The sequence below is a fragment of the Macrobrachium nipponense genome, chromosome 2 (genome assembly GCF_015104395.2).
Source record: "Macrobrachium nipponense isolate FS-2020 chromosome 2, ASM1510439v2, whole genome shotgun sequence".
Lineage (NCBI taxonomy): Eukaryota > Metazoa > Arthropoda > Malacostraca > Decapoda > Palaemonidae > Macrobrachium > Macrobrachium nipponense.
Genome location: NC_087201.1, coordinates 165,045,100 through 165,065,727, shown reverse-complemented (window position 1 = coordinate 165,065,727; position 20,628 = coordinate 165,045,100). Strand labels below are relative to the sequence as shown.

Genomic DNA, 20,628 nt, shown 5'->3' with positions numbered 1-20,628 from the left:
AACTATTGATGTTTATTCCTAATCTCAAGGAGAATAACTATTCATTTGTGAAGTACATACTATTAAAATTCGTACCAATTTACTATTCATGATTTTAATACCTCATAAGGTTTTCAGGCAAAAAATTATCATATATTATCTTTTTTTCCTTCCCTTCTCTCTCTATATACTCAAATGCTCTTAACTATAAACTGAGTGTTTTCCTTTACCTCTTAAAAAGCAATGTAATCTTGTTTGTGTGGGCGGACGTGTTGGAGGTGTCTCTCGCATTTTTTCACAGATAAGGAGGGTTTTTCGCCCTTGGTGATTATACCTTTTACAGTAATCAATGTGTTAATAGTGACTCAACGTAATACCCGGCGTATAAGCCGGAGAGTGTTATGCAATTGCAGATATTCTAATATTCTTTCTGCTCCAATCAGTGCCTTAGAAATCTTTCAAATCACAGCTACTCGAGGCCTATTGGTCCTGGGAAATGGGTAAAAGAATGCAGTGTATGTGTTAGTGCTTGGCCCTTCCCTTACCACAAAAAATAAAAATGTCATCCGACCAACCTCCAACCGTTGCGCAAGTGACCCAGGCACCTACCGGTGCCTGTGCCCCACACACAAGTTCCGTACTCGCGAACAATTGTCTGTATTTTTACCTTATACCAATCGAACCGTTCCGACGTCGAGTCCGCTATACAATCTGTCAGTGATGCCTTCTCCGATGAGGAAATCAACGTTGCATATACGAAATGCAAAGATCTGATACCAGAGAGCATTCTCAAGGAGCGATCCGCGAAGAACTTGTCCTCACACAAAAAAATATCATATATCACTAAGTGGCTAAGGACCTGCTCGGTGGAAATCTACGCCGATGACCCTTACAATCTGCCTCCAAAGGGGCCCGCTGACCTAAGCCTACCCGCGGTGTACCACACGGCAGAAAATGCCTTCCAAACAGCAAAATCCCTCTCAGAAATAATGGGAAAAAACTCAGATAGAGGAGACAAATGATAAATTATCAGAATCTGGGACGTGATCAAAGGACTGCAGGATTCCCTAGACAGTCTTAAAACGGTGGAAACAAATGATCTCACACGGATCTGTGATGGACATCAAAGGAGTGCAGGGATCGATTGACAATCACACAGATAGTTACCAAACTCCTATGAATGCGGCATCCAGTTTTTCCTCGCCTCCCAGCAACACGGAAGGTGCCGCCCCTTCTTTCACCTGTAGGCCGTTCTGAGGAGACAGTTGGTCCCCCAACCTCCCCTCCCTCCCCAGTGCCTCCGGTGGAAGATAGACCTCCGGTGATGATTACCAGCCCACTTGTGATCCTCCCCACCTATCTCTCGCCAACCCCCCATCGTATGATGCAGATGAGAGTGATCTTGAGGGGTCTAGCGGCTGGCAGATACAAACAAGTAGAAAGAAGAGAAGATCCTCTCTGTTTGGCCGCTGGACCGGAGCCAACATTCGAATTTCACCTCGCCGACACCTGAGAAGAGATGTCACGTATAGCAATTCACATCTCCGCTCATCGGTGACGCTAGACGCCATAGTGGAGAGAGTCAAGTTTCTCCACTGGCTCTGACCCACTTATCTCTCACGAACTCCCATGTAGAAATAAACTATAAAGTGGCTTACAGGATTACCTGCCTATTTCAACACCTCGACGTTTCTTAAAGGCGAGAATTTCGGTCCTAATATATTAGTTTCAAGATATAACCTAATCGGGACCAACCCCCACCCCCATGGGGAACTTACTGTCACTCCAACAAGGGTCATTTCCACCGCAAGTGCCAGCCAACGCCCACGGCGAGTGACTGCCCACGTCCCCCTGATAACCCCCCATCCACCCAAATGATCAGCGCATTCATCTCCCATCTTCGTGAGTAGCCATGGATACATTAAACATAATCTCTTGGAATATTTTTGGCCTCAAGCGGAACATTCCTCTCCTGAACATGCTCTGCAAAAATTTCAACGGCATCATTGCATTGCAAGAAACGACTCCTCTGGCCTCATGACCTTGCCATCTGCGATTCAATTCATGAAGACTTCAGAACCTTCTCGACTTCATCGATGGCAAGTTACAGATCAAATCATAGCCGGTCGTCCGAAAGGGGGACTCTTTCCTGTGGCACAAATCGTTAGACAATATGATAAAGGTGATGACCTACAGGAGTGACAGATTGCTTTGGCTTCAAGTGACAGTAGGGAACTCTAAAATCCTAATAATTAATGTTTATATGCCATGGGAAAATAACAATAATTTTGATCATTACTGCATGAATCCTAGGGGAGTACACAGTATTATTCAAGATTCTCCTGCTGATCATATTTGGTATAATAGGGGACCTTAATTCTCACCCCACAAAACAATTTTATAATGAACTTACTCGCTTCTGTCAAAATCATGCTCTCCAAAATTAGTGATGTATTGCTCCTCCCTCCCTCTCCTATACTCATATGTACATAATAGAGCGGACGCAATTACAACCTCCTGGCTGGACCACTGCATCACATCTCCACAACTTCATGATTCTATTATGACCTGCAATATTCGCTACGATCTTGCAACGGGCTACGATCACATCCCATTACAGGTGTCATTCAGTACCCCATCCCTCCCTACCGTGAACCCACTAACTGACCGCCCTCAGCGGTTAACTGGGAGTTTAAAAACACAGAAAACCAGATACTTTAAGGCGACCACGGAAACCAGGTTGCGGTCAATAATTCAACCGGCTGACGCCTTACTGCTGTACCAACACAAAATGTAGAAATGACCACCACAAGAGGGATCTGAATGAATTCTATTCGAAACATAATCTCCGCTATGCTTACTTCGGGCAGGACTGCCTTTAGATTTCGTCAAGGTAATTCTCGTAATATACCTGGTTGGAATGACTTGGTTAAGGATCTGTATACATACTCACGAGAAATGTTTTACTGTGGAGGCAAAATGGCAGCCCGAGGGAAGGACACACTGCATTACTAATGAGACAGGCGAGAGCGCAATTCAAACTTGCTCTTAAGCACTGCAGGTTAAATGAAAAACAACTAAGAGCCGATGCAATGTCTAGAAACGTAGAATCTGGTGATTACCCTCGTCTTTGGAAAGATATCCAGTCCTTAAATCCCAAATCTAAAAAGCTATCACAGAGAGTAGGGGAAGCAGTCGGAGACGAGGCTATCGCAAGGATGTGGGGTGATCACTTCAAACAATATCCTGAATTGCATAAATGATCAGGATTCCCGAAGAGAGGTAGATAACCTCCTTAATGACAACATTTCAATTTCATTTTGCAGACCGTATTACGCCAGGTAACATCAGCGATGCCATAAACAGCATACCTAATAATAAATCGCCCGGCTGTGATGGTCTTCCCGCAGAGGCTTTCAAATTCTGCCATCCGATAATTTACATTTTGCTAGCTGCCTTATTCAATGCGTGCATAATTCACCAGTTTCTTCCAGACTCCCTACTCTTAGTTCACTTGATACCTTTAATCAAAAACAAACAAGCTAAAGGATGCAGCTGACCCTGGCAACTACCGGCCAATTGCAAATCACAACGATCGCATCGAAGATACTTGAGTCGGTTCTTCTTGTGGATGTCTCCCTTTCTACACACCACTGACAACCAGTTCGGGTTTAAAGCAAACCACTCAACCGACACCTGCATCTACATACTGAAAGAATTGCTGAACTACTACCTATCATCAGCATCTCCGGTTTCCTGTGTTTTCGTAGATGTGAGAAAAGCATTTGACAGAGTAAACTACCTGAAGCTATTCCTGAAGCTGCATAAAATGGGGCACACCCCTATATCTAATTGGCATTGTACATTGCTGGTTCTCCACACAGCAATTCTGTGTCAAATGGGGCAACGTATTATCGTACACCTTCGGCTCCCTAAACGGGCTTCGGCAAGGGGGCATTCTCTCTCCATACCTGTTTAATACGTACACAGATGCCTTGAATGTCAAACTGAACTCACTCCCAATCGGATGCACTGTCAATGAAACAACTATAAACAACCTCTGTTTACGCCGACGATATGGTTCTGATTTTCCCCATCAGTTCATGGCCTCCAACGACTCATCGACACTTGCCGCCATATGCAGAGGAATTTGATATAATCTACAACGAAACCAAGACCCAGTGCATGTCGCTGCTCCCGAGATCGCTTAAGCATATTGCAGAACCACAAATTTTCCTCGGAAACCATCGGCTGGAATTTGTGCGCGAATTTCCGTATTTGGGTCACATTATTACCGACGACCTAATAGATACGGCAGACATTGAACAGAGGCGTCGTAAACTATGTGCAACTGGCAACATGATTGCAAGGAGGTTTGCCTTCTGTCACCAAGACGTGAAACTGTTGCTCTTCCGCTCGTACTGTTACAGTATCTATGGGTGTTTCCCTCTGGTACGAACTATACCCGAGAGACCATGAGACGTATCACTGTTGTGCACAATGACATTCTGAGACGCCTCACAAACACTCCCCAGCTAGCCTCCACCACTCCGCCCACAGATGTTCTTAGAAAACCACCTGGACAATTTAAAAATCATTGTAAGGCGAACAATGTCCAGCCTGGTAACCCGAGTGAGAAACAGCGGCAACTGTCTGAACCGAAATAAAGGATATTATATTATTATTATTATTATTATTATTATTATTATTATTATTATTATTATTAATAGAATTTATCTGCAGTAAGTCTCCCAAGGACACTTTATTAAAAGGACATATTTGCATATTTCTAAAATTCAACGCGTGAGCTGAAATTGCACAGCGTAGAGAATCCTGGTATGGACGCTAAATTATAACATGAACTTGAGCTTTCATCGCTTATACATTTTGCTTGTATCAGCTGTAACACAAGCAGAGCATTTGTTTACTGCGTAAAGCACACGTATCAAATTTAGACGGGTTGGCTATCAAGAAAAAGAGAGGCAGTTATATATAATTACTTCTATCACCTGCAACGGTAGTAGATGGTTTATTTATTGCATACAGCTTATGTTTCTACGTTTTGATGACCTGGATATCAAGAAATAGATGGAGAGAAAGGTAGAAACATAAATGTAAAAGAATTATAAGACCTCTAATGGATCTGTTCCCAAAGCAAATGCACCCGATACAAATTTCCAACACTAAGGCATCTCTTTTTATCTTTGATAGCTTCAGGAATAAGCACGGATTAAACAGATTATTACAGTTGTAAGCCTTCTATATTGAGTCAATGGCACCTCTGGCTGTCGTGTCACATCAGCAAACATCTCAATAAATCAGGTCAAATTTGGTAGACCTTAGGGAATAATCTTGTAGTTATCAATAACTTTGATTTAATGCTAACTCCATCACACCTCGAAATAAAACTGGATATCACAGTAGTTAGTTTGATATAAGCTAAGGCATTTCAACGTACGAAGCGTAAAATGTTCTACACATTATCTGAAAAACACTTAGTTTCTATACTGTCGTCGATGTATAGAAATATCCGCTGCAAACCAGGCAATTAGTTTACTATAACTGGTTTATAACTGGTTTTTAACTATTGTCCAAGGAAGTTAAAACCTTCGTACATTACTAAAGGTTGCTTATCATCAAATGTCTTAGATCTAAATCACCTTTCATGACAGATATCGATGAATATCAAGGTATAACGAATGTAATTCTTTACCCTTATGATAAGCAGGGATTTGATTTATATAATTTGGCATTATGCCAAGCACTGGGGCAACTAAGGCCATTCAGCGCTGAAACGGAAATTGACAGTCAACGGTTTGAAAGGTGTAACAGGAGGAAAACCTCCTCAAAGCAGTTGCGCTATGAAACAATTGTTAGGAGAGGGTGGACAGTAAGATGGAAGAAAGAGATTATGGCCGGAGGTACAGTAAAAGGAATGAAAGTGTTTGCAGCTAGGGGCCGAAGGGACGCTGCAAAGAACCTTAAGTAATGCCTACGGGATTATAAGCAGGTAGAAATCCTCTGTAAGAATACGAATTGATGAATGAGTCCCAAGAGAAATTAACTTACCAACTGGCAATGGATTACAATCATGGATATTTGATAATATAATCTTCGCGTTAGTTTTACGTCAGGAAATTCTATAGCTTCTTTTCATCACAGTAAATATTCTGAAGGCTTTAGATCAAGGGTGAACATTTCGATAAAAATAGAAACAAATAAGTTTTTCTATAACTCAGACATTTACGTCAGCACCATTTTCTAAATCGCCTACTAGTAGTTTGAATTGCTGTCTCTGCAGTTTTATTTAGAATTTTTCACCGTTATTATTATTTTTTCTTTAGCTTTTATTCCCTCAAGCATAAACTACAATCGGTGTCAGTTCTCATTTCTTATTTCGTAAAAGGGGTTTAGCCACCAAGAGAATAATTAATGACATTTTTTTTTTTTTTTTTTTTTTTTTTTTTTTTTTTGTTTTTTTTTTTTTTTTTTTTTTTTTTTTTAAAGTTGACCCTCATTTTACAGTTGATATCGATGTTCCTCGTCGAATCATTTCTGCTGAGATGTATATATATTTACTCAAATATTTTCTCTTGAAGGTGGATTATCTTGAAGGTGGATTATTATTTCTTTCTATTTTCAAGGTTCCATGAAGCTCTAGGGTTGCGTGTGATTTTTAACTGAATGATTTTTTTTTTATTTCTCATGTCGCGTGTGATTTTTCAATTGAATTTTTTCCCCTCAGGTCGTACATGATTTTTTTATTTGATTTATTCTCGTTTATTTCTAAGGCCATGTGTTATTTTTCAATCTAATTTCCTTTTTTTATTTCCCAGGCAGTGTATGATGTGTTAAATTTGTAACTTACGAGATATCAATATTCTTTTATTTAAGTAAAATTATAAGAAATCAATATATGTTTTTTTCTTTTAATATCGTGTATTGTTCTTTTTCTACAGTTATCTTACTCAGTCTACAAGAGACGCTAAAAACACTGATCCAAAGAACCCAGAATTTCTCTGAAAGCCAGAGTTATGACAGGGATACGAGATGGGAAGACGATGCAGTTTGACAAATCATCGACAATACAAGAAAATGAGACAAAATATGAAAAATTTGGATTTAGATTCACACAGAAGTCCACTATCTCGGGAACAAGCTATAAAAAGGTCCAAGTACAGAATAGATTAAGACCAAGTAGCTCTATAAAACGGCCTCTGGTTATTCTACCAATTTTGCTAATGAATGTTTAGGCTCACAAAAATACGACCAGAAAAAATAACCCCATAACATAACCCCATTATCTTTGAACCTTTTAAAAAAATAATCTAATACTTGAGCTATTTTTATTTTCTGAGAAACTAATAGCATGCTATTAGCTTCTCAGAAAATAATAATAGCTCCAGTAATACATATAACATTTCTTAAAGTCTACAGATAATAGGGTTATAGTATGGGGTAATTTTTCTGGTTGTAAGTTATGAGCCTAAACATTTGTTAGAAAACTTGGTAGAATAAATGGAAGTGTTTTCATACTTCTTGTTCCAGAGCTACTTGTCTTAATTCATTCTTTACTTCGGTCTAGATCGACATTCCGGGTTTTAACTTCTGCTCAAGCCTGACAGATATCGCTGGCAAAAATACCTTATTGTCCAAGTGGGACAGAAGAAGGGATTTTAAGGAGCCCATAGATTTACCTGATAAGTCATCAGCAACCAATACCAGTTCACCCAGGACCAAGACTGGGTGGAGAGAGGGCTTCAACTTCAATGTTACAGAGGATATTACTATAATAACCAGAAGCAATTTAAGGTTTGTGTTTAGAATTCATTAGGAAAAATACACTTGAGATGGAAAAATGGTTGAATATACTAACCATCATTTCTTTTACTAGGAGTTGGCACATTAATATTCAAAGTTTAAAGGATGAATCAATGTAAGGGAGAGAATTCAGTTTACTAGTGACATATCATGCACCTACTTTCACCCTTAAGTAAGGTGATTTAATTATGAAAGTGAAAATGAAAGTGAAGCGTCTCCAATAAAAAACTTTTATAGAGCATCTTGGCACAGTCGTCACGAAGACGGAGAGAAGGAATAAAAAATGCGTTTGGTTTATCAAAGTATGCTAATAAATAATGTTTTTGTTTTTAGCAGAAGAATTCTAATAAAAATTGCTTTTGCTATATCAAAAGAATACTGATAATAAATGCTTTTGCTTTATCGAAAAAATACTAATAAAAATGCTTTTGTTTTTACCAAAAGAATTCTAATAAAAAATCTGCAATTAAAAATCAAAAGAAAACTAATAAAAAATGCTTTTTGCTTTATCAAAGAATTCTAATAAAAAATGCTTTTGCATTATCAAAAGAAAACTAATAAAAAATGCTTTTGCTTTATCAAAAGAATACTAATAAAAATGCTTTTGCTTGATCTTAAATAAATATAATTAATTAAAAAAAATTTTGCTTTATCAAAAGAATACTAATAAAAATGCTTTTCCTTTATCGAAAGAATACTAATAAAGATGCTTTTGCTTTATCAAAAGAATACTAATAGAAAATTTTTGGTTTATCCAAAGAATACCAATAAACATGCTTTTGCTTTATCGAAAGAATACTAATAAAAATGGTTTTGCTTTATCAAAAGAATATTAATAAAATATGCTTTTGCTTTATCAAAAGAATATTAATAAAAAATGCTTATGGTTAATCAAAAGAATACTAACCCCCAAATAACTAATGATTTAAGGCAATCCAGCTCCCCAAGAAAATACCGTAATGAGGACTAACTCGGTGTAGTTCCATTTCAAAATACTCTTTAAGGAGGAAAGGTGACCTCAATAGGAAGCTGGAATGACCACAGCGACTTTTGATCATTTTAGGAATTTTCTTCTATTTTCATCTATTTATTTATTAATTTGTTAATTCATTCTTTTGAATTCTATGTATTGATCTCTTCTTTCAGTATTTCCTGTTACCTTCTGATACTTCTTGCAGAATAATAATAATAATAATAATAATAATAATAATATAATAATAATAATAACATCTCAACGTATGGCGACGTTTCCCAAGTGTATTCCATCAGAGCATCAGGAACAAACAGGCTCCATGGATGCTCCGGGGATTCGGAATGATTGATTATGCACAGGGATCCACCTCCGTCAATTGAGAGAGAGAGAGAGAGAGAGAGAGAGAGAGAGAGAGAGAGAGAGAAAGGGGGGGGGGTGGCAAAACGCCCCCCGTCTTGGAAACTTGAAAACGTAAAAGGGACGTCGGAGTAGTATTAATTCCCGCGCACCTTCGGCAATGATGCGAGCGACTCCAACCGACCAATCGCAACTCGCGTACAGCCCACGCCCCCCTAAATCGACCAATCAGCGCATGGGAACCTTTTTCAGCTTAGGCATAGGAAATTCTATTAGCTCTTTTTTTCTGCAGTAGGTCAATACCTCTCTTGGGATAAAGTCTGACGGTGTGTGTGTGTGTGTGTGTTTCTAAGAGAACCGTCTGTTGCAAATAGACGAAGTCCTTTTCGTCTTCACTGCTCGAACTCAGACAAAATGACCAAGATATTAATCTTTATCCTGTTTTCTCTGACAAAGCGTTTGCCTGAGAACGATCTATAAGTTTAACAGCTTGTTTTCGTTGCTGTTTATTTATTTATTTTTTTGTGGTTCAATCTCTGTTTCGATTTAAACTTATTTCAAAGGATAATGATATCCAACTGAACGAATAATATATAAGTGAGAACTTTTACCCTTTATTTCATTGTGAAATTATGTAGACTAGTATGAGTCTTTTTCTGATAACAAAACTAACTTATTATATGTATGAATAGTTTGTATAAACATTACAGACAGATAGCGAAGACAGGCAATTCGCAAACTGCCCGAAATATCAGGCAGATAGCAAATGCACTTAAAGACATTTCATTTCCCCCAGGGGAGGGGGCTAGTACTAAACACATGTTTAAGAATTTCGCGATATGCTGGTATCACTACTACCTGCCTGAAATTTCAGGTATTTTGTGAAATGCCTGGTTTCGCTATCCGCCTATAATTTCAGGTATTTTGCGAAATGCCTGTTTTCACATCTGCCTGTAACGTACAATAATGTCGAAATAAACATGTTTTTCCATTTGCAAAGTGAATGGTACTCAAAGAAGGAACGACGTACAAAAGACATTAATTAAAAGAAAAATTAATAAAAAAAAAAGTGTAATGGTATTGTTTATTGTCCATTTCGACATCGTGTGCACGAATCGGGGGTTGATTACAGTTCAGTTGTCCGGGCCGCGTAACACCATTTTGCCCGGTCCGTAATCCCTCCGCCAAGGTAAGTAGTTCTCGCAGATGACCCGCCAGCCGACCAAACCCGACCCCGAACCCACCGACCGACCCGGCCCGAACCCGAACATGCATCAACATGCAAGCCATACAAACGGCAGCCATCCTGTTGGTATTAGTCCGCCGATTCTCTTCGATATTTTTATTCTTGCCCAACTAATCTTTAGGAGCTCCAATTTAATTTACAGTATTCTATATTTTTACCCATGCCCAACTGAACTGTAAGAGCTCCATTTTTTTTCCCTCGTTATTCTATTTTTTTTCCCTTGCTTGCCCAACTAATTTGCAGGAGTTCCATTTTTTTTACATTATTCGATATTTTGACTCTTGCCCACGATAGTTTTACCGTGCCAACATAATCTGTAGGAGATACATTTTTTTTCCATTATTCGATATTTCTTTCCTTGCCCAACTCATCTGTAGGACCTACATACATTTTTTTTATTCTTCGATACTTATTTTCCTTCTACTTGCCCTGAATCCATCCGCCAGGATAACTAGTACCTGGGAACGGACCTTGCCCGACCTTGCCCGACCCTTCGCCTTCAGTCTGTTCCTGCTTCTCAGCCTGTTCAGTGTTCAGTGCTTCGTCATAATACCATGTCTTCTTTCTGCCGAGAAGTGGTACAGTAAAAAATTTGTATAATTCATATTTCGCTATGTATTGTGTAAACAAACGTTACCTAATCAAGTTGATTGTCCATTTAAAGCATTTTTAGATTTAATTAAACGTGTATTCAATTAAATAAAGTAGTTTCAACACCCGCCAAATTGACGGCCAATGTCGCTGAAAACAAACAATCACGAGCGTCGCTCCCGCTGTACAAACGGATTCGTCACCTCCACCCGTGCCTCGTCCACAAATTCCCCTTGTTCAGTCATCTCAGAAAACAACCGTCCCGCCAAGAAAGAAAAAAAAAATCCTCTACCCAGAAGATATTAACGACTCGGACTCTATATTTCTGGGGGGGGTAGACCCGCCAATCATTGGACGACTAGCAACATCTCCAAGGTAAGGTTATCAATGTAAATGCACGTTATTTTAATTATTTTGCCCAAATTAAGCACGCCATTGTTATTTCCGCTATGCTGAAGTCAGGCACGCTCAACACATCCAAACTTCACGTTCGTTAGAAGTCCACGTGTTCGAACGCAGTCCATGTGTTCGAGCAAACAACGTGGCCTTGACTTTAACCAATGTATTCTCGGAAATATTCATTTTGTTTAGTTATCAGTAAGGATATACGGGTGCCAGCCATATGTATGGACAAGTTATATTGGTTAGATATTTATAATTGTTAACTTACTACACAGGGGGGTCCAGGGGGGCGAAGCCCCCCGGCCAGGTAAGGACATGCAGACTTAGTTTGGTTAGGTCGGTTCCTTTGGTTAGGTAGCAATCACTGTTAATATACTATACTGGGGGTCCTCAGCCCCCCGGCCAGGTAAGGACGTTGGAGACTAACTATGGTTAGGTGGTTCCTGTGTTAGATAGCAATCACTTAATATTACTATACTGGGGGGTCCAGGGGGGCGAAGACCCCCCGGCCAGGTAAGGGTGGGCACGCGGCCTAAGTTTGGTTAGGTTGGTTCGTTAAGTTACGATCACCGGAAGCTCCTACAGTTTAGTTGGAACGGGAGCTCATACAGTTTAGTTGGCCACTGGTTTCGTTTGCTAGGGTTTCGTGGTTTTTAGTGTTCATTGCCGTCGTTTGGTTAGCCTAACACAACGGGGGACGGGACCTCCTACATTTTTGTTGGTACGTGAGCTCCTACAGTTTACTTGGCAACGGGTTTCGTCTGCTAGGGTTTTGTTGTTTTTCGTGTTCATTGTCGTCATATGAGTTTCCCACCACCCCAAAAACCCCTGTTTCCTAATGGCTCCCCCCAGTACCGTTTTCATTTACTCGCATGTACTCCCCCACCCACCAAAAACCCCGGTTCCAAAGGGTCCCCCATTATTGTTTTTTATAGGTTTCGGGGGTTTTTTTTTTAAACCGGGCGCCAAAACAAAGCGTCCGCAATCTTGTTTGTATTGCTCCGCCGATTCCATAGCAGACGAAACCCGTGGACAACTGAACTGTAAGCGCTCCCTCGGAAGAATAGCAGACGAATGTGGTACTGCTAATGCTGCTTTCTCGCTCCTCTTCGTTAACTACCTTAATTGGCTCTCTCTGGTATTTCCATGTGTCAGTTTATTTCAAAATAATATCTTCCCTTACAATCATTCTCTCTCACTTAACAATCTTCAACTGAACTGAATATAAACACAAGAAGCCTCCAAGGAGCAACCAACCTGCAAAATGAGGAAGGTTATAGGTGATGAATAAATATGGGGTAAAAGAAAATAAACAAGCAAAAACATCTTTTCCAGCTTATAATACTGTATGAAACTCTCAGCCGCGGCCCACGAACATTTCTTTCATGGCCCGGAAGTGGCCTGTGTTGTTGGCACCTAAAGCGGAGATGCACGATCATGTCTAACTTTAACCTTGAGTAAAATAAAAACTATTGTTGCTAAAGGGCTGCAATTTTGTATGTTTGATGATTTTGAGGATGGATGATCAACATACCAATTTGCAGCCCTATAGTCTCGCCAGTTTTTAAGTTCTGAGGGGCGGACAGAAAAAGTGCGGAAGGACAGACAAATAGCCATCTCTATTGTTTTCTTTTACTGGAAAAACTGAAAAAGGTGAGACCTGAAATCAGGATGCCTCTGTAGAAAGCAAGAACGAATTTGCTCCTCTGCTAAGACTTATGGAGATCAGATTAGAATCACCAACTAGACCGACTATTCCGTGTTTTGTTCGAATCTAAAATGAAACTCCCAGGCGAATGGAGTAGTATTAAACCTAGAACTAGACAATGACGCCATTTATGCAACAGCAGCCTGCCTAGTGCTGAGAGTAAAAACAGCTGGGTCAGGTAAAGAAGAGTGTAGAGGATATTTTGTCACTGTAGAATATTTCATGCAAAAAGCCATAATAATCTATTTTACTAGACCACAAAAACTTGTAGCATACTGATTTTCTAACAAGGGTTGTAATTTTCCTCTGTGTATATATATATATATATATATATATATATATATATATATATATATATATATATATATATATATATATATATATATATATATATATATATATATATATATATATATATAGAGTTAGTGATCAAGTCCACAGAAGGACAAAAATAACTATTGGGCAACTCACAAATTCTAAATTTCAAGAAAAACTGGTCAACCTGAGCAATCTACCGTCTTTCTTACTTCCCAAAGACAAATATGAGACCCAATGCCATAACTTGCCATTCTTTCATGACCAAGAAAAGTTGAAATGAAACTGAGGGCTTCGAAAGTCCCCTGTACAGAACAACAGCTGACTGAACAAGACCATGGCCAGACTAAGCCAATCAACTCCCAGTTGCTGTTCTTTGAGAAGGGAAACTAGATGAATTTGTCAAGCCTGGAAAAGAGAGAGAGAGAGAGAGAGAGAGAGAGAGAGAGAGAGAGAGAGAGAGAGAGAGAGGGGAGGGGTTTAAAGACTTTCTCTGTCCCAGTTTTTGAAAGGAATGCCATCAAATAGAAGGAATTCTTGACAGTTTTTGCGATGGGTGTCCCTACATTTGGGGTTAAAGTAGCTTATTGTAGGTCTAGTTACTCTTAATGAATGTTTTCTGTCCTTCTATGAAATTTTCATATATTATGGAGATTTATTTCTAGTATTTACAGACATTTTAAATAGAAGCCTCCACGTAGGGAGTTTATTTACATTTTATTTAACCACAACTGGCAGTCATAGGATGCAGTGTGAATGAGTGATCCCAGCATGCAAACGTAGGCATCAAAAGCAATGGCATACAAAGATTTCATTTCCTGAATATTTTTTTTTCTTTCTGCTTAGTTTCATTAAATTCTTTTATAGATAAAACGAATACAGCGAATAAGACAGATTTCGTAAAACTAGAATAAAATAAAATAAGAAATTTTTCAAAGATTTTATAACTATTATTTTTATGTGTGTATGTATATATATATATATAGTATATATATATATATATATATAGAATATATATATATATACATATATATATATATATATATATATATATATATATATATATATATTTCATAGTCAGTTACTACATATATTCATGAAGTCAGCGAATAGATGAAATCTATATCATTTAACGTCAAAATAAAGAAGGGGGATAAAATATTTGATCAAGTGGCAAAGAAGTGTTTTCCTAGAATCAAGAGGTTTGAAACAAACGAGGAAGGAAAAAAAAAACGTAAGAATGTCCTTATAAAAATAGAAATTACTAGGTTTTCTTGTGTCTAAAGTTACTTTGGTGAAGAATAGGCCTTAAAGTGAAAGGTTTAAGTAGACAGACTAATCTTTTGGTGGATGTCACTGCAGTCGAAGCAGAATTCAGAAAATGATTTCTATATTCATATGTGATGAAATATTATATACGAGAAAAGAATTAATAAAAAAATTACTTCTGGAATGAAACTCCACAAAGGTTTTAAAACTTAACTGAGATTAGGTAACAACGAAAAAATAAAATTCAGCCAAGTCACTGTCCTTAAAAAAATAAAAACAATTCAACTAAGGTTCTGTACTTTAAAATATTCAGGCAGGTCTCTGTCCTTAAAAAAACAATACAGCTTAGTCTTCGTCCTTTATAAACAATTCAGCCACGTCTTTAAAAGCTAATTCAGCCAAGGCTCTGTTTTTTTAAAATAAGCAATTCATTCAAGTATCTGTCCTTTAAAAATCAGCCAAGACCCTGTCCTTTAAAAAAAATACACGCAAGTACCTGTCCTTGAAAAAACAATACGGTAAGTCTGTCCTTAAAACAATTAAGCCAAGTCTCTGTCTTTATAAAAATAATTCAGCCAAGTCTCTGTCCTTTAAAAAAATCAGCAATGTCTCTGTCCTGAAAACAAAGTTAGAGTATTAAATATTTCAAAGAAGTGAAACCAATTACCTCCTTATTATAAATACCAACTGTCTCATAAATCGTGAAAAAAACATCCTGAGGCAGCACATTCGTTTGAAACAACGAGCTTTTGGGAGATGGGAAAAAAAATATAAAATTTAATATTCAGTGTCGTACGTGAGACGATGTGAAGTAGACCTCTTGTCAGACTAGACTTGACAATGATGGAGAGGAATATGCTGTCATGCTGAATCAGGAGTGAATGATATAGGAACCACGAACTTTTATTAAATTATCCTCTCTCTCTCTCTCTCTCTCTCTCTCTCTCTCTCTCTCTCTCTCTCTCTCTCTCTCTCTCTCTCTCCAGTTAAACAAAGGAGAAGACCAATATATTTGTTTCAATCACGTGATATTAAAAACATTGCTTTTCTTGTGAGGCGATAGAGTAGATGGATAAATGAAGATAAAAAATAAAAGTAAGAATAATAAAAATGAATAGGTAAATAAATAAATGAAAAATACTGTTGGTTACGTAAATATAAAGAATAAACAAATAAATATTGAAACTGCATAAGAGGTTACATGCTTTGTAATACGTATATTTGCGTAGAAGTCAATTGGTACTTGGGACGTAGTAGTAAGTTCTTATATACTATCATCATGAAATGTTCGTTTATCTATTGCTAAAAACACTCAGGCAACTGAATATGCAGTCACATTCATGCAAGAATAAACAAAAATATCCAATCTCCAATTCTGACTCATGTCCCAACTCTCTTGGGTGGAAACCGAATTAAAAGTTGAAAGTCGTCGAGGAGAAAAATAGAAAAATAGATTTACCTCTCTTTTCTTTATTTGATTTTCTGTAGCTTTTTGGGAGAGACAGGAAAAGGTGATAAAACCTGAGAGAGGAAAAAGGGAAGCCTCGTTCACGTTCGGTTTCTCCTCCCGAGGGAACCAGTTACATTATGTTCTCTTCTCCTTCTCCTTTCCCTCACTTCTCCCGAAATGCTTTATATATTTTGAGAGAGGCTTGGACGCAATAAGAGCGTGATTGGGCGTTGTAGCGTTAGCATGGCCACAGAGAGAGAGAGAGAGAGAGAGGTGAGAGAGAGAGAGAGAGAGAGTTCTTCGACAAGAAATTCGTGTATTTTTTGTATGGTGTTCAAACACACAAAGACACACACACACACACACAGAGAGAGAGAGAGAGAGAGAGAGAGAGAGAGAGAGAGAGAGAGAGAGAGAGAGGGCGCCGTTGCAGAACTGACCTTCTTATCTCTTTTAAAAAAAGAAGTTCTCTCGCAAAATCGTGACTTTAAGTAGGGTGTTCAAATTAGGCCAGGATACAGGCAATCCCGTAGCCTACAGTAGTGAGATCCTACAGAAATGTATAGCCTCCAAACTAAACATTAGCTTTTTTTACGATGCACGAAAACAATCAAAGTGGTACCTCTAATATATATAAATCATCTTATAAAAACAAGAAACTTTCGAGAGAACTTTTACTTGGAATCACATATCAAAGATTAATGTTGATTATAATTGATATCCTGCACTGTCAGTGTGTCGGCGATGATGGCGTTTAAGCATGGAATGACACTGGTTTGTCTCCTCATTCCTCGCCTTATAAATAAAGCTCTTCGTTTGACCTGAACTGATCCATTAAAAGCAATTAAGAGAAATGAAAAAGCAGAACCAATATCCAGGACACTTGAGTGACACGCAGAAATTGGAGGATTTCTTATACGATTGCTAGTCACCATGCAACTGGTTATATATAGAAGCTCCTCCCGTCATCTCTTGATAGATTTTATAATCAAGTCAGGAATCCCCATTATTTGCATAATTATGTCTTGAAAAAATAGGAATAGTTTTTCTTGGAAATCAGCCAAAATTGCCTTTATATATATATATATATATATATATATATATATATATATATATATATATATATATATTATATATATTATATATATATATATGATATATATATATATATACTTCCACGAAGGAAAGAGAAACGATGGAGAGAGAGAGAGAGAGAGAGAGAGAGAGATAAATATAACAGACAATTTCATGCTATGTACATTTAGAATGGTTTAAACTTTGGAGGGAATAATGTCTTAAAAGCCAGTCATAATTAGCCTGTCTGGATCGAGCAGAAAAGCACCATTAAAATCCTGGAATCCCGGACTTTCACTTCGGTCATCCACAACTTTTACCTTAGTCATCCATGTTTTTCATCATCCATAGAAAGAAATGGATGGAGGGAGAAAAAATAATTCTATTGGATAAAAGCCGAAAAGGAAACACGACGAACAAGATCTCTAGTCAAAGAGGATTACTGATTTGTGTCGATTATTGTTTTCCCAGAAGGTTTATTAATATTTAACGAAATTCGTGAGGTTTCGGAAGATAAACACCACATGCTCAAAGGGCGGGGCTTGGGGGTTGGGGGGGGTTGGGGGGGAAGGGGGCTTTGTGAGGAGGAAGGATTAACATAAAAAGTACCTTTAAAAAAATACCGGGGAAAAATAACATTCTGATTCGCGAAAGATGTTGTTTTGACATTTAAATTCATCTAAATAAAATAAATAAATATCTCCCAAATCAATTCCGAGTCTACAATTTATTCATGATAAAAGTAAAACACAGTTTATCCATAGAAAATAAAAAAACACATACCCTTCATTTTTGATACTTAGTATGTACATAATTAAAATCTTGAGTTTGGATAGGTCGTATTACAAGGTCTTAAAATTCCAGTGCTTATGTTCATAATAATAATAGTAATGATAATATAATAATCTTTACACTGGTGATGACAACTATGGTCATGTTCATAAAGAATGCAGCAAAGACGGTGCAATGATAGTTCATGAAATGTGCAGGCAGCTAATAATGTTGCGCACATGAGGCATGGACTGAAGTAAAGGGCGAAAGAAATTATAAAATACAACTGAAATAGTTGAATGAAACTTCGATAATTCTATACGTTTTATTATTATTATTATTATTATTATTATTTTTATTATTTTTTTTTTTTGCTCTATCACAGTCCTCTAATTCGACTGGGTGGAATTTATAGTGTGGGGTTCCGGGTTGCATCCTGCCTCCTTAGGAGTCCATCACTTTTCTTACTATGTGCGCCGTTTCTAGGATTACACTCTTCTGCATGAGTCCTGGAGCTACTTTCTTTCTCTTCAACTCTGGTGTCCCATGGTATTGCGACATCAATGAGTGATACTTTCTTCTTGATTTTGTCAATCAGCGTCACGTCTGGTCTATTTGCACGTATCACCCTATCTGTTCTGATAGCATAGTCCCAGAGGATCTTTGCCTGATCGTTTTCTATCACTCCTTCAGGTTGGTGTTCGTACCACTTATTACTGCAAGGTAGATGATGTTTCTTGCACAGGCTCCAGTGGAGGGCTTTTGCGACTGAATCATGCCTCTTTTTGTACTGGTTCTGTGCAAGTGCCGGAATTTCGCTTGCCATGTGGTTTATGGTTTCATAATTATTATTATTATTATTATTATTATTATTATTATTATTATTATTATTATAAGTAATGGGTACTTCACCAGCGTTACGCTTGTAGAAATTCTATCTCTAATTTTCAAATACTTTCAATAAAGTATGCTTGGGAGAGGGTCTACTTCCAAAGTATATTATTATTATTATTATTATTATTATTATTATTATTATTATTATTATTATTATTATTATTATTATTATTATTATTCAAAATATGAACCCTATTCATATGGAACATGCCCACGTGGAACACTGACTTGAAATCTAAGCTTCCAAAGAATATGGTGTTCATTTGAAAGAGGTAACACAAGGTGATACGGAATACAGAAAGAAATCAGTACTTAGAAAAGATGAAAGTAATAATTAACAAATTAATGAATAATCAGATAAAACATTTTTGCCTGGTCTATAAATTAAAATTTAGCTATGAGTGTAAAGGACAATTATTCTAGCAACGCAAAAGCAAAATAATTTGAATGACAAAGGATTGGACTAATATAAACGAAAGAAATAATTTAGTAGCTATAAATCCAGCCAGAGTAAATAGTCCATTCTGTCCTCTGGTCCCACCAAAAAATAAAATAAATAAATATATAGATAAATAAAAATAACAAAAAACGGCTTAAAAAAAATAAGTTCTCTAAACTCAGCTGCAACAATAAAAAGTTTATCCACACGATGGTTTTAATTGACTCCAACTGAAAGAAACACCCTGAACCCCCCCCCCCCCCCCCCCCCCCCCCCCCCCCCCCCCCCCCCCCCCCCCCTCTAGAAAAAAGTCTTACTAATCCAGCTGCAATAGTTTAGACGCTTTATTCACTTGAAAGCTTCAAGCAAACACATGATGCAGGAACCGTTTTCATGCTTGCAAACAATTCACGTCCGTTACGTGTCGGATACACCGGCGGATATTAGGAATAGGTTTTGGGCTGGAAACTTTGAAAAGGGAACACTTTTGAGAGAGAGAGAGACAGACCAGACAGACAGACAGATAGACAGACAGACAGACAGACAGACAGAGGGAGAGAGAGTGGTTGACTAGCTAAGGAATAGATGCATCGCATCCAAATATTAAACAAAAAACATTTTCAATGAATATATTATGAGAGAGAGAGAGAGAGAGACTGAGCTAGCTAAGAATAAATGCATCTCATCCAAATATTAAAATCAAAAAACATTTTCAATTAATACATTTATGTGTGTGAGAGAGAGAGATAGAGAGAGAGAGAGAGAGAGAGAGAGAGAGAATTGAGCTAGCTAAGGAAATAGATGCATCGCATCCAAATATTAAAACAAAAAACATTTTCAATGAATATATTATGAGAGAGAGAGAGAGAGAGAGAGAGAGAGAGAGAGGGAGAGAGCTAAGTTAATTCAGAAGATGAATCGCATCCAAATATTTAACAAAAACCTTTTTTAATGAATATATTATGAGAGAGTGAGAGAGAGAGAGAGATGAGAGAGAGAGAGAGAGAGAGAGAGAGAGAGAGAGTGAGTTACAAGGAGTTAAAATGCGTAGGATGTCTCATTGGACTTTTTAGTCCAACAGAGGAGACATGTGCTCACTTATCTGTAGGAGAAAGGTAGGGAAAGAGAGAGAGGGGGTGCTTGAGAGACAGAGAGAGAGAAAGAGAGAAAGAAAGAGAGACAGAGAGAGAGACAGAGAGAGAGTTACAACGGGTTACAAGGAGTAGATGTCTCAAAGATTTCCTGTTTTCAAGCTGTTTTTATTTCTTTTTTACATTTGCATATCCTAATATTATCACTCAAACTAACTATGATTTTCCTAAGCAGGAGAGTCTACATA

General features: G+C 37.7%; 1 protein-coding gene across 1 annotated transcript in view; it reads right to left on the bottom strand.

The window, feature by feature from the left end:
* Positions 1 to 10,796: 10,796 nt before the first annotated feature.
* The window catches only part of LOC135221360 (uncharacterized), a 37,164-nt gene continuing 27,332 nt past the window's right edge, over positions 10,797 to 20,628 (bottom strand). Inside the window, exons 3-4 of the mRNA XM_064259161.1 lie at positions 12,569 to 12,626; positions 10,797 to 10,941 (exon numbers count right to left, since the gene is read on the bottom strand). Coding sequence (XP_064115231.1) covers positions 10,797 to 10,941; positions 12,569 to 12,626 — 203 coding nt within the window. The remainder of the gene's footprint in view (positions 10,942 to 12,568; positions 12,627 to 20,628) is intronic.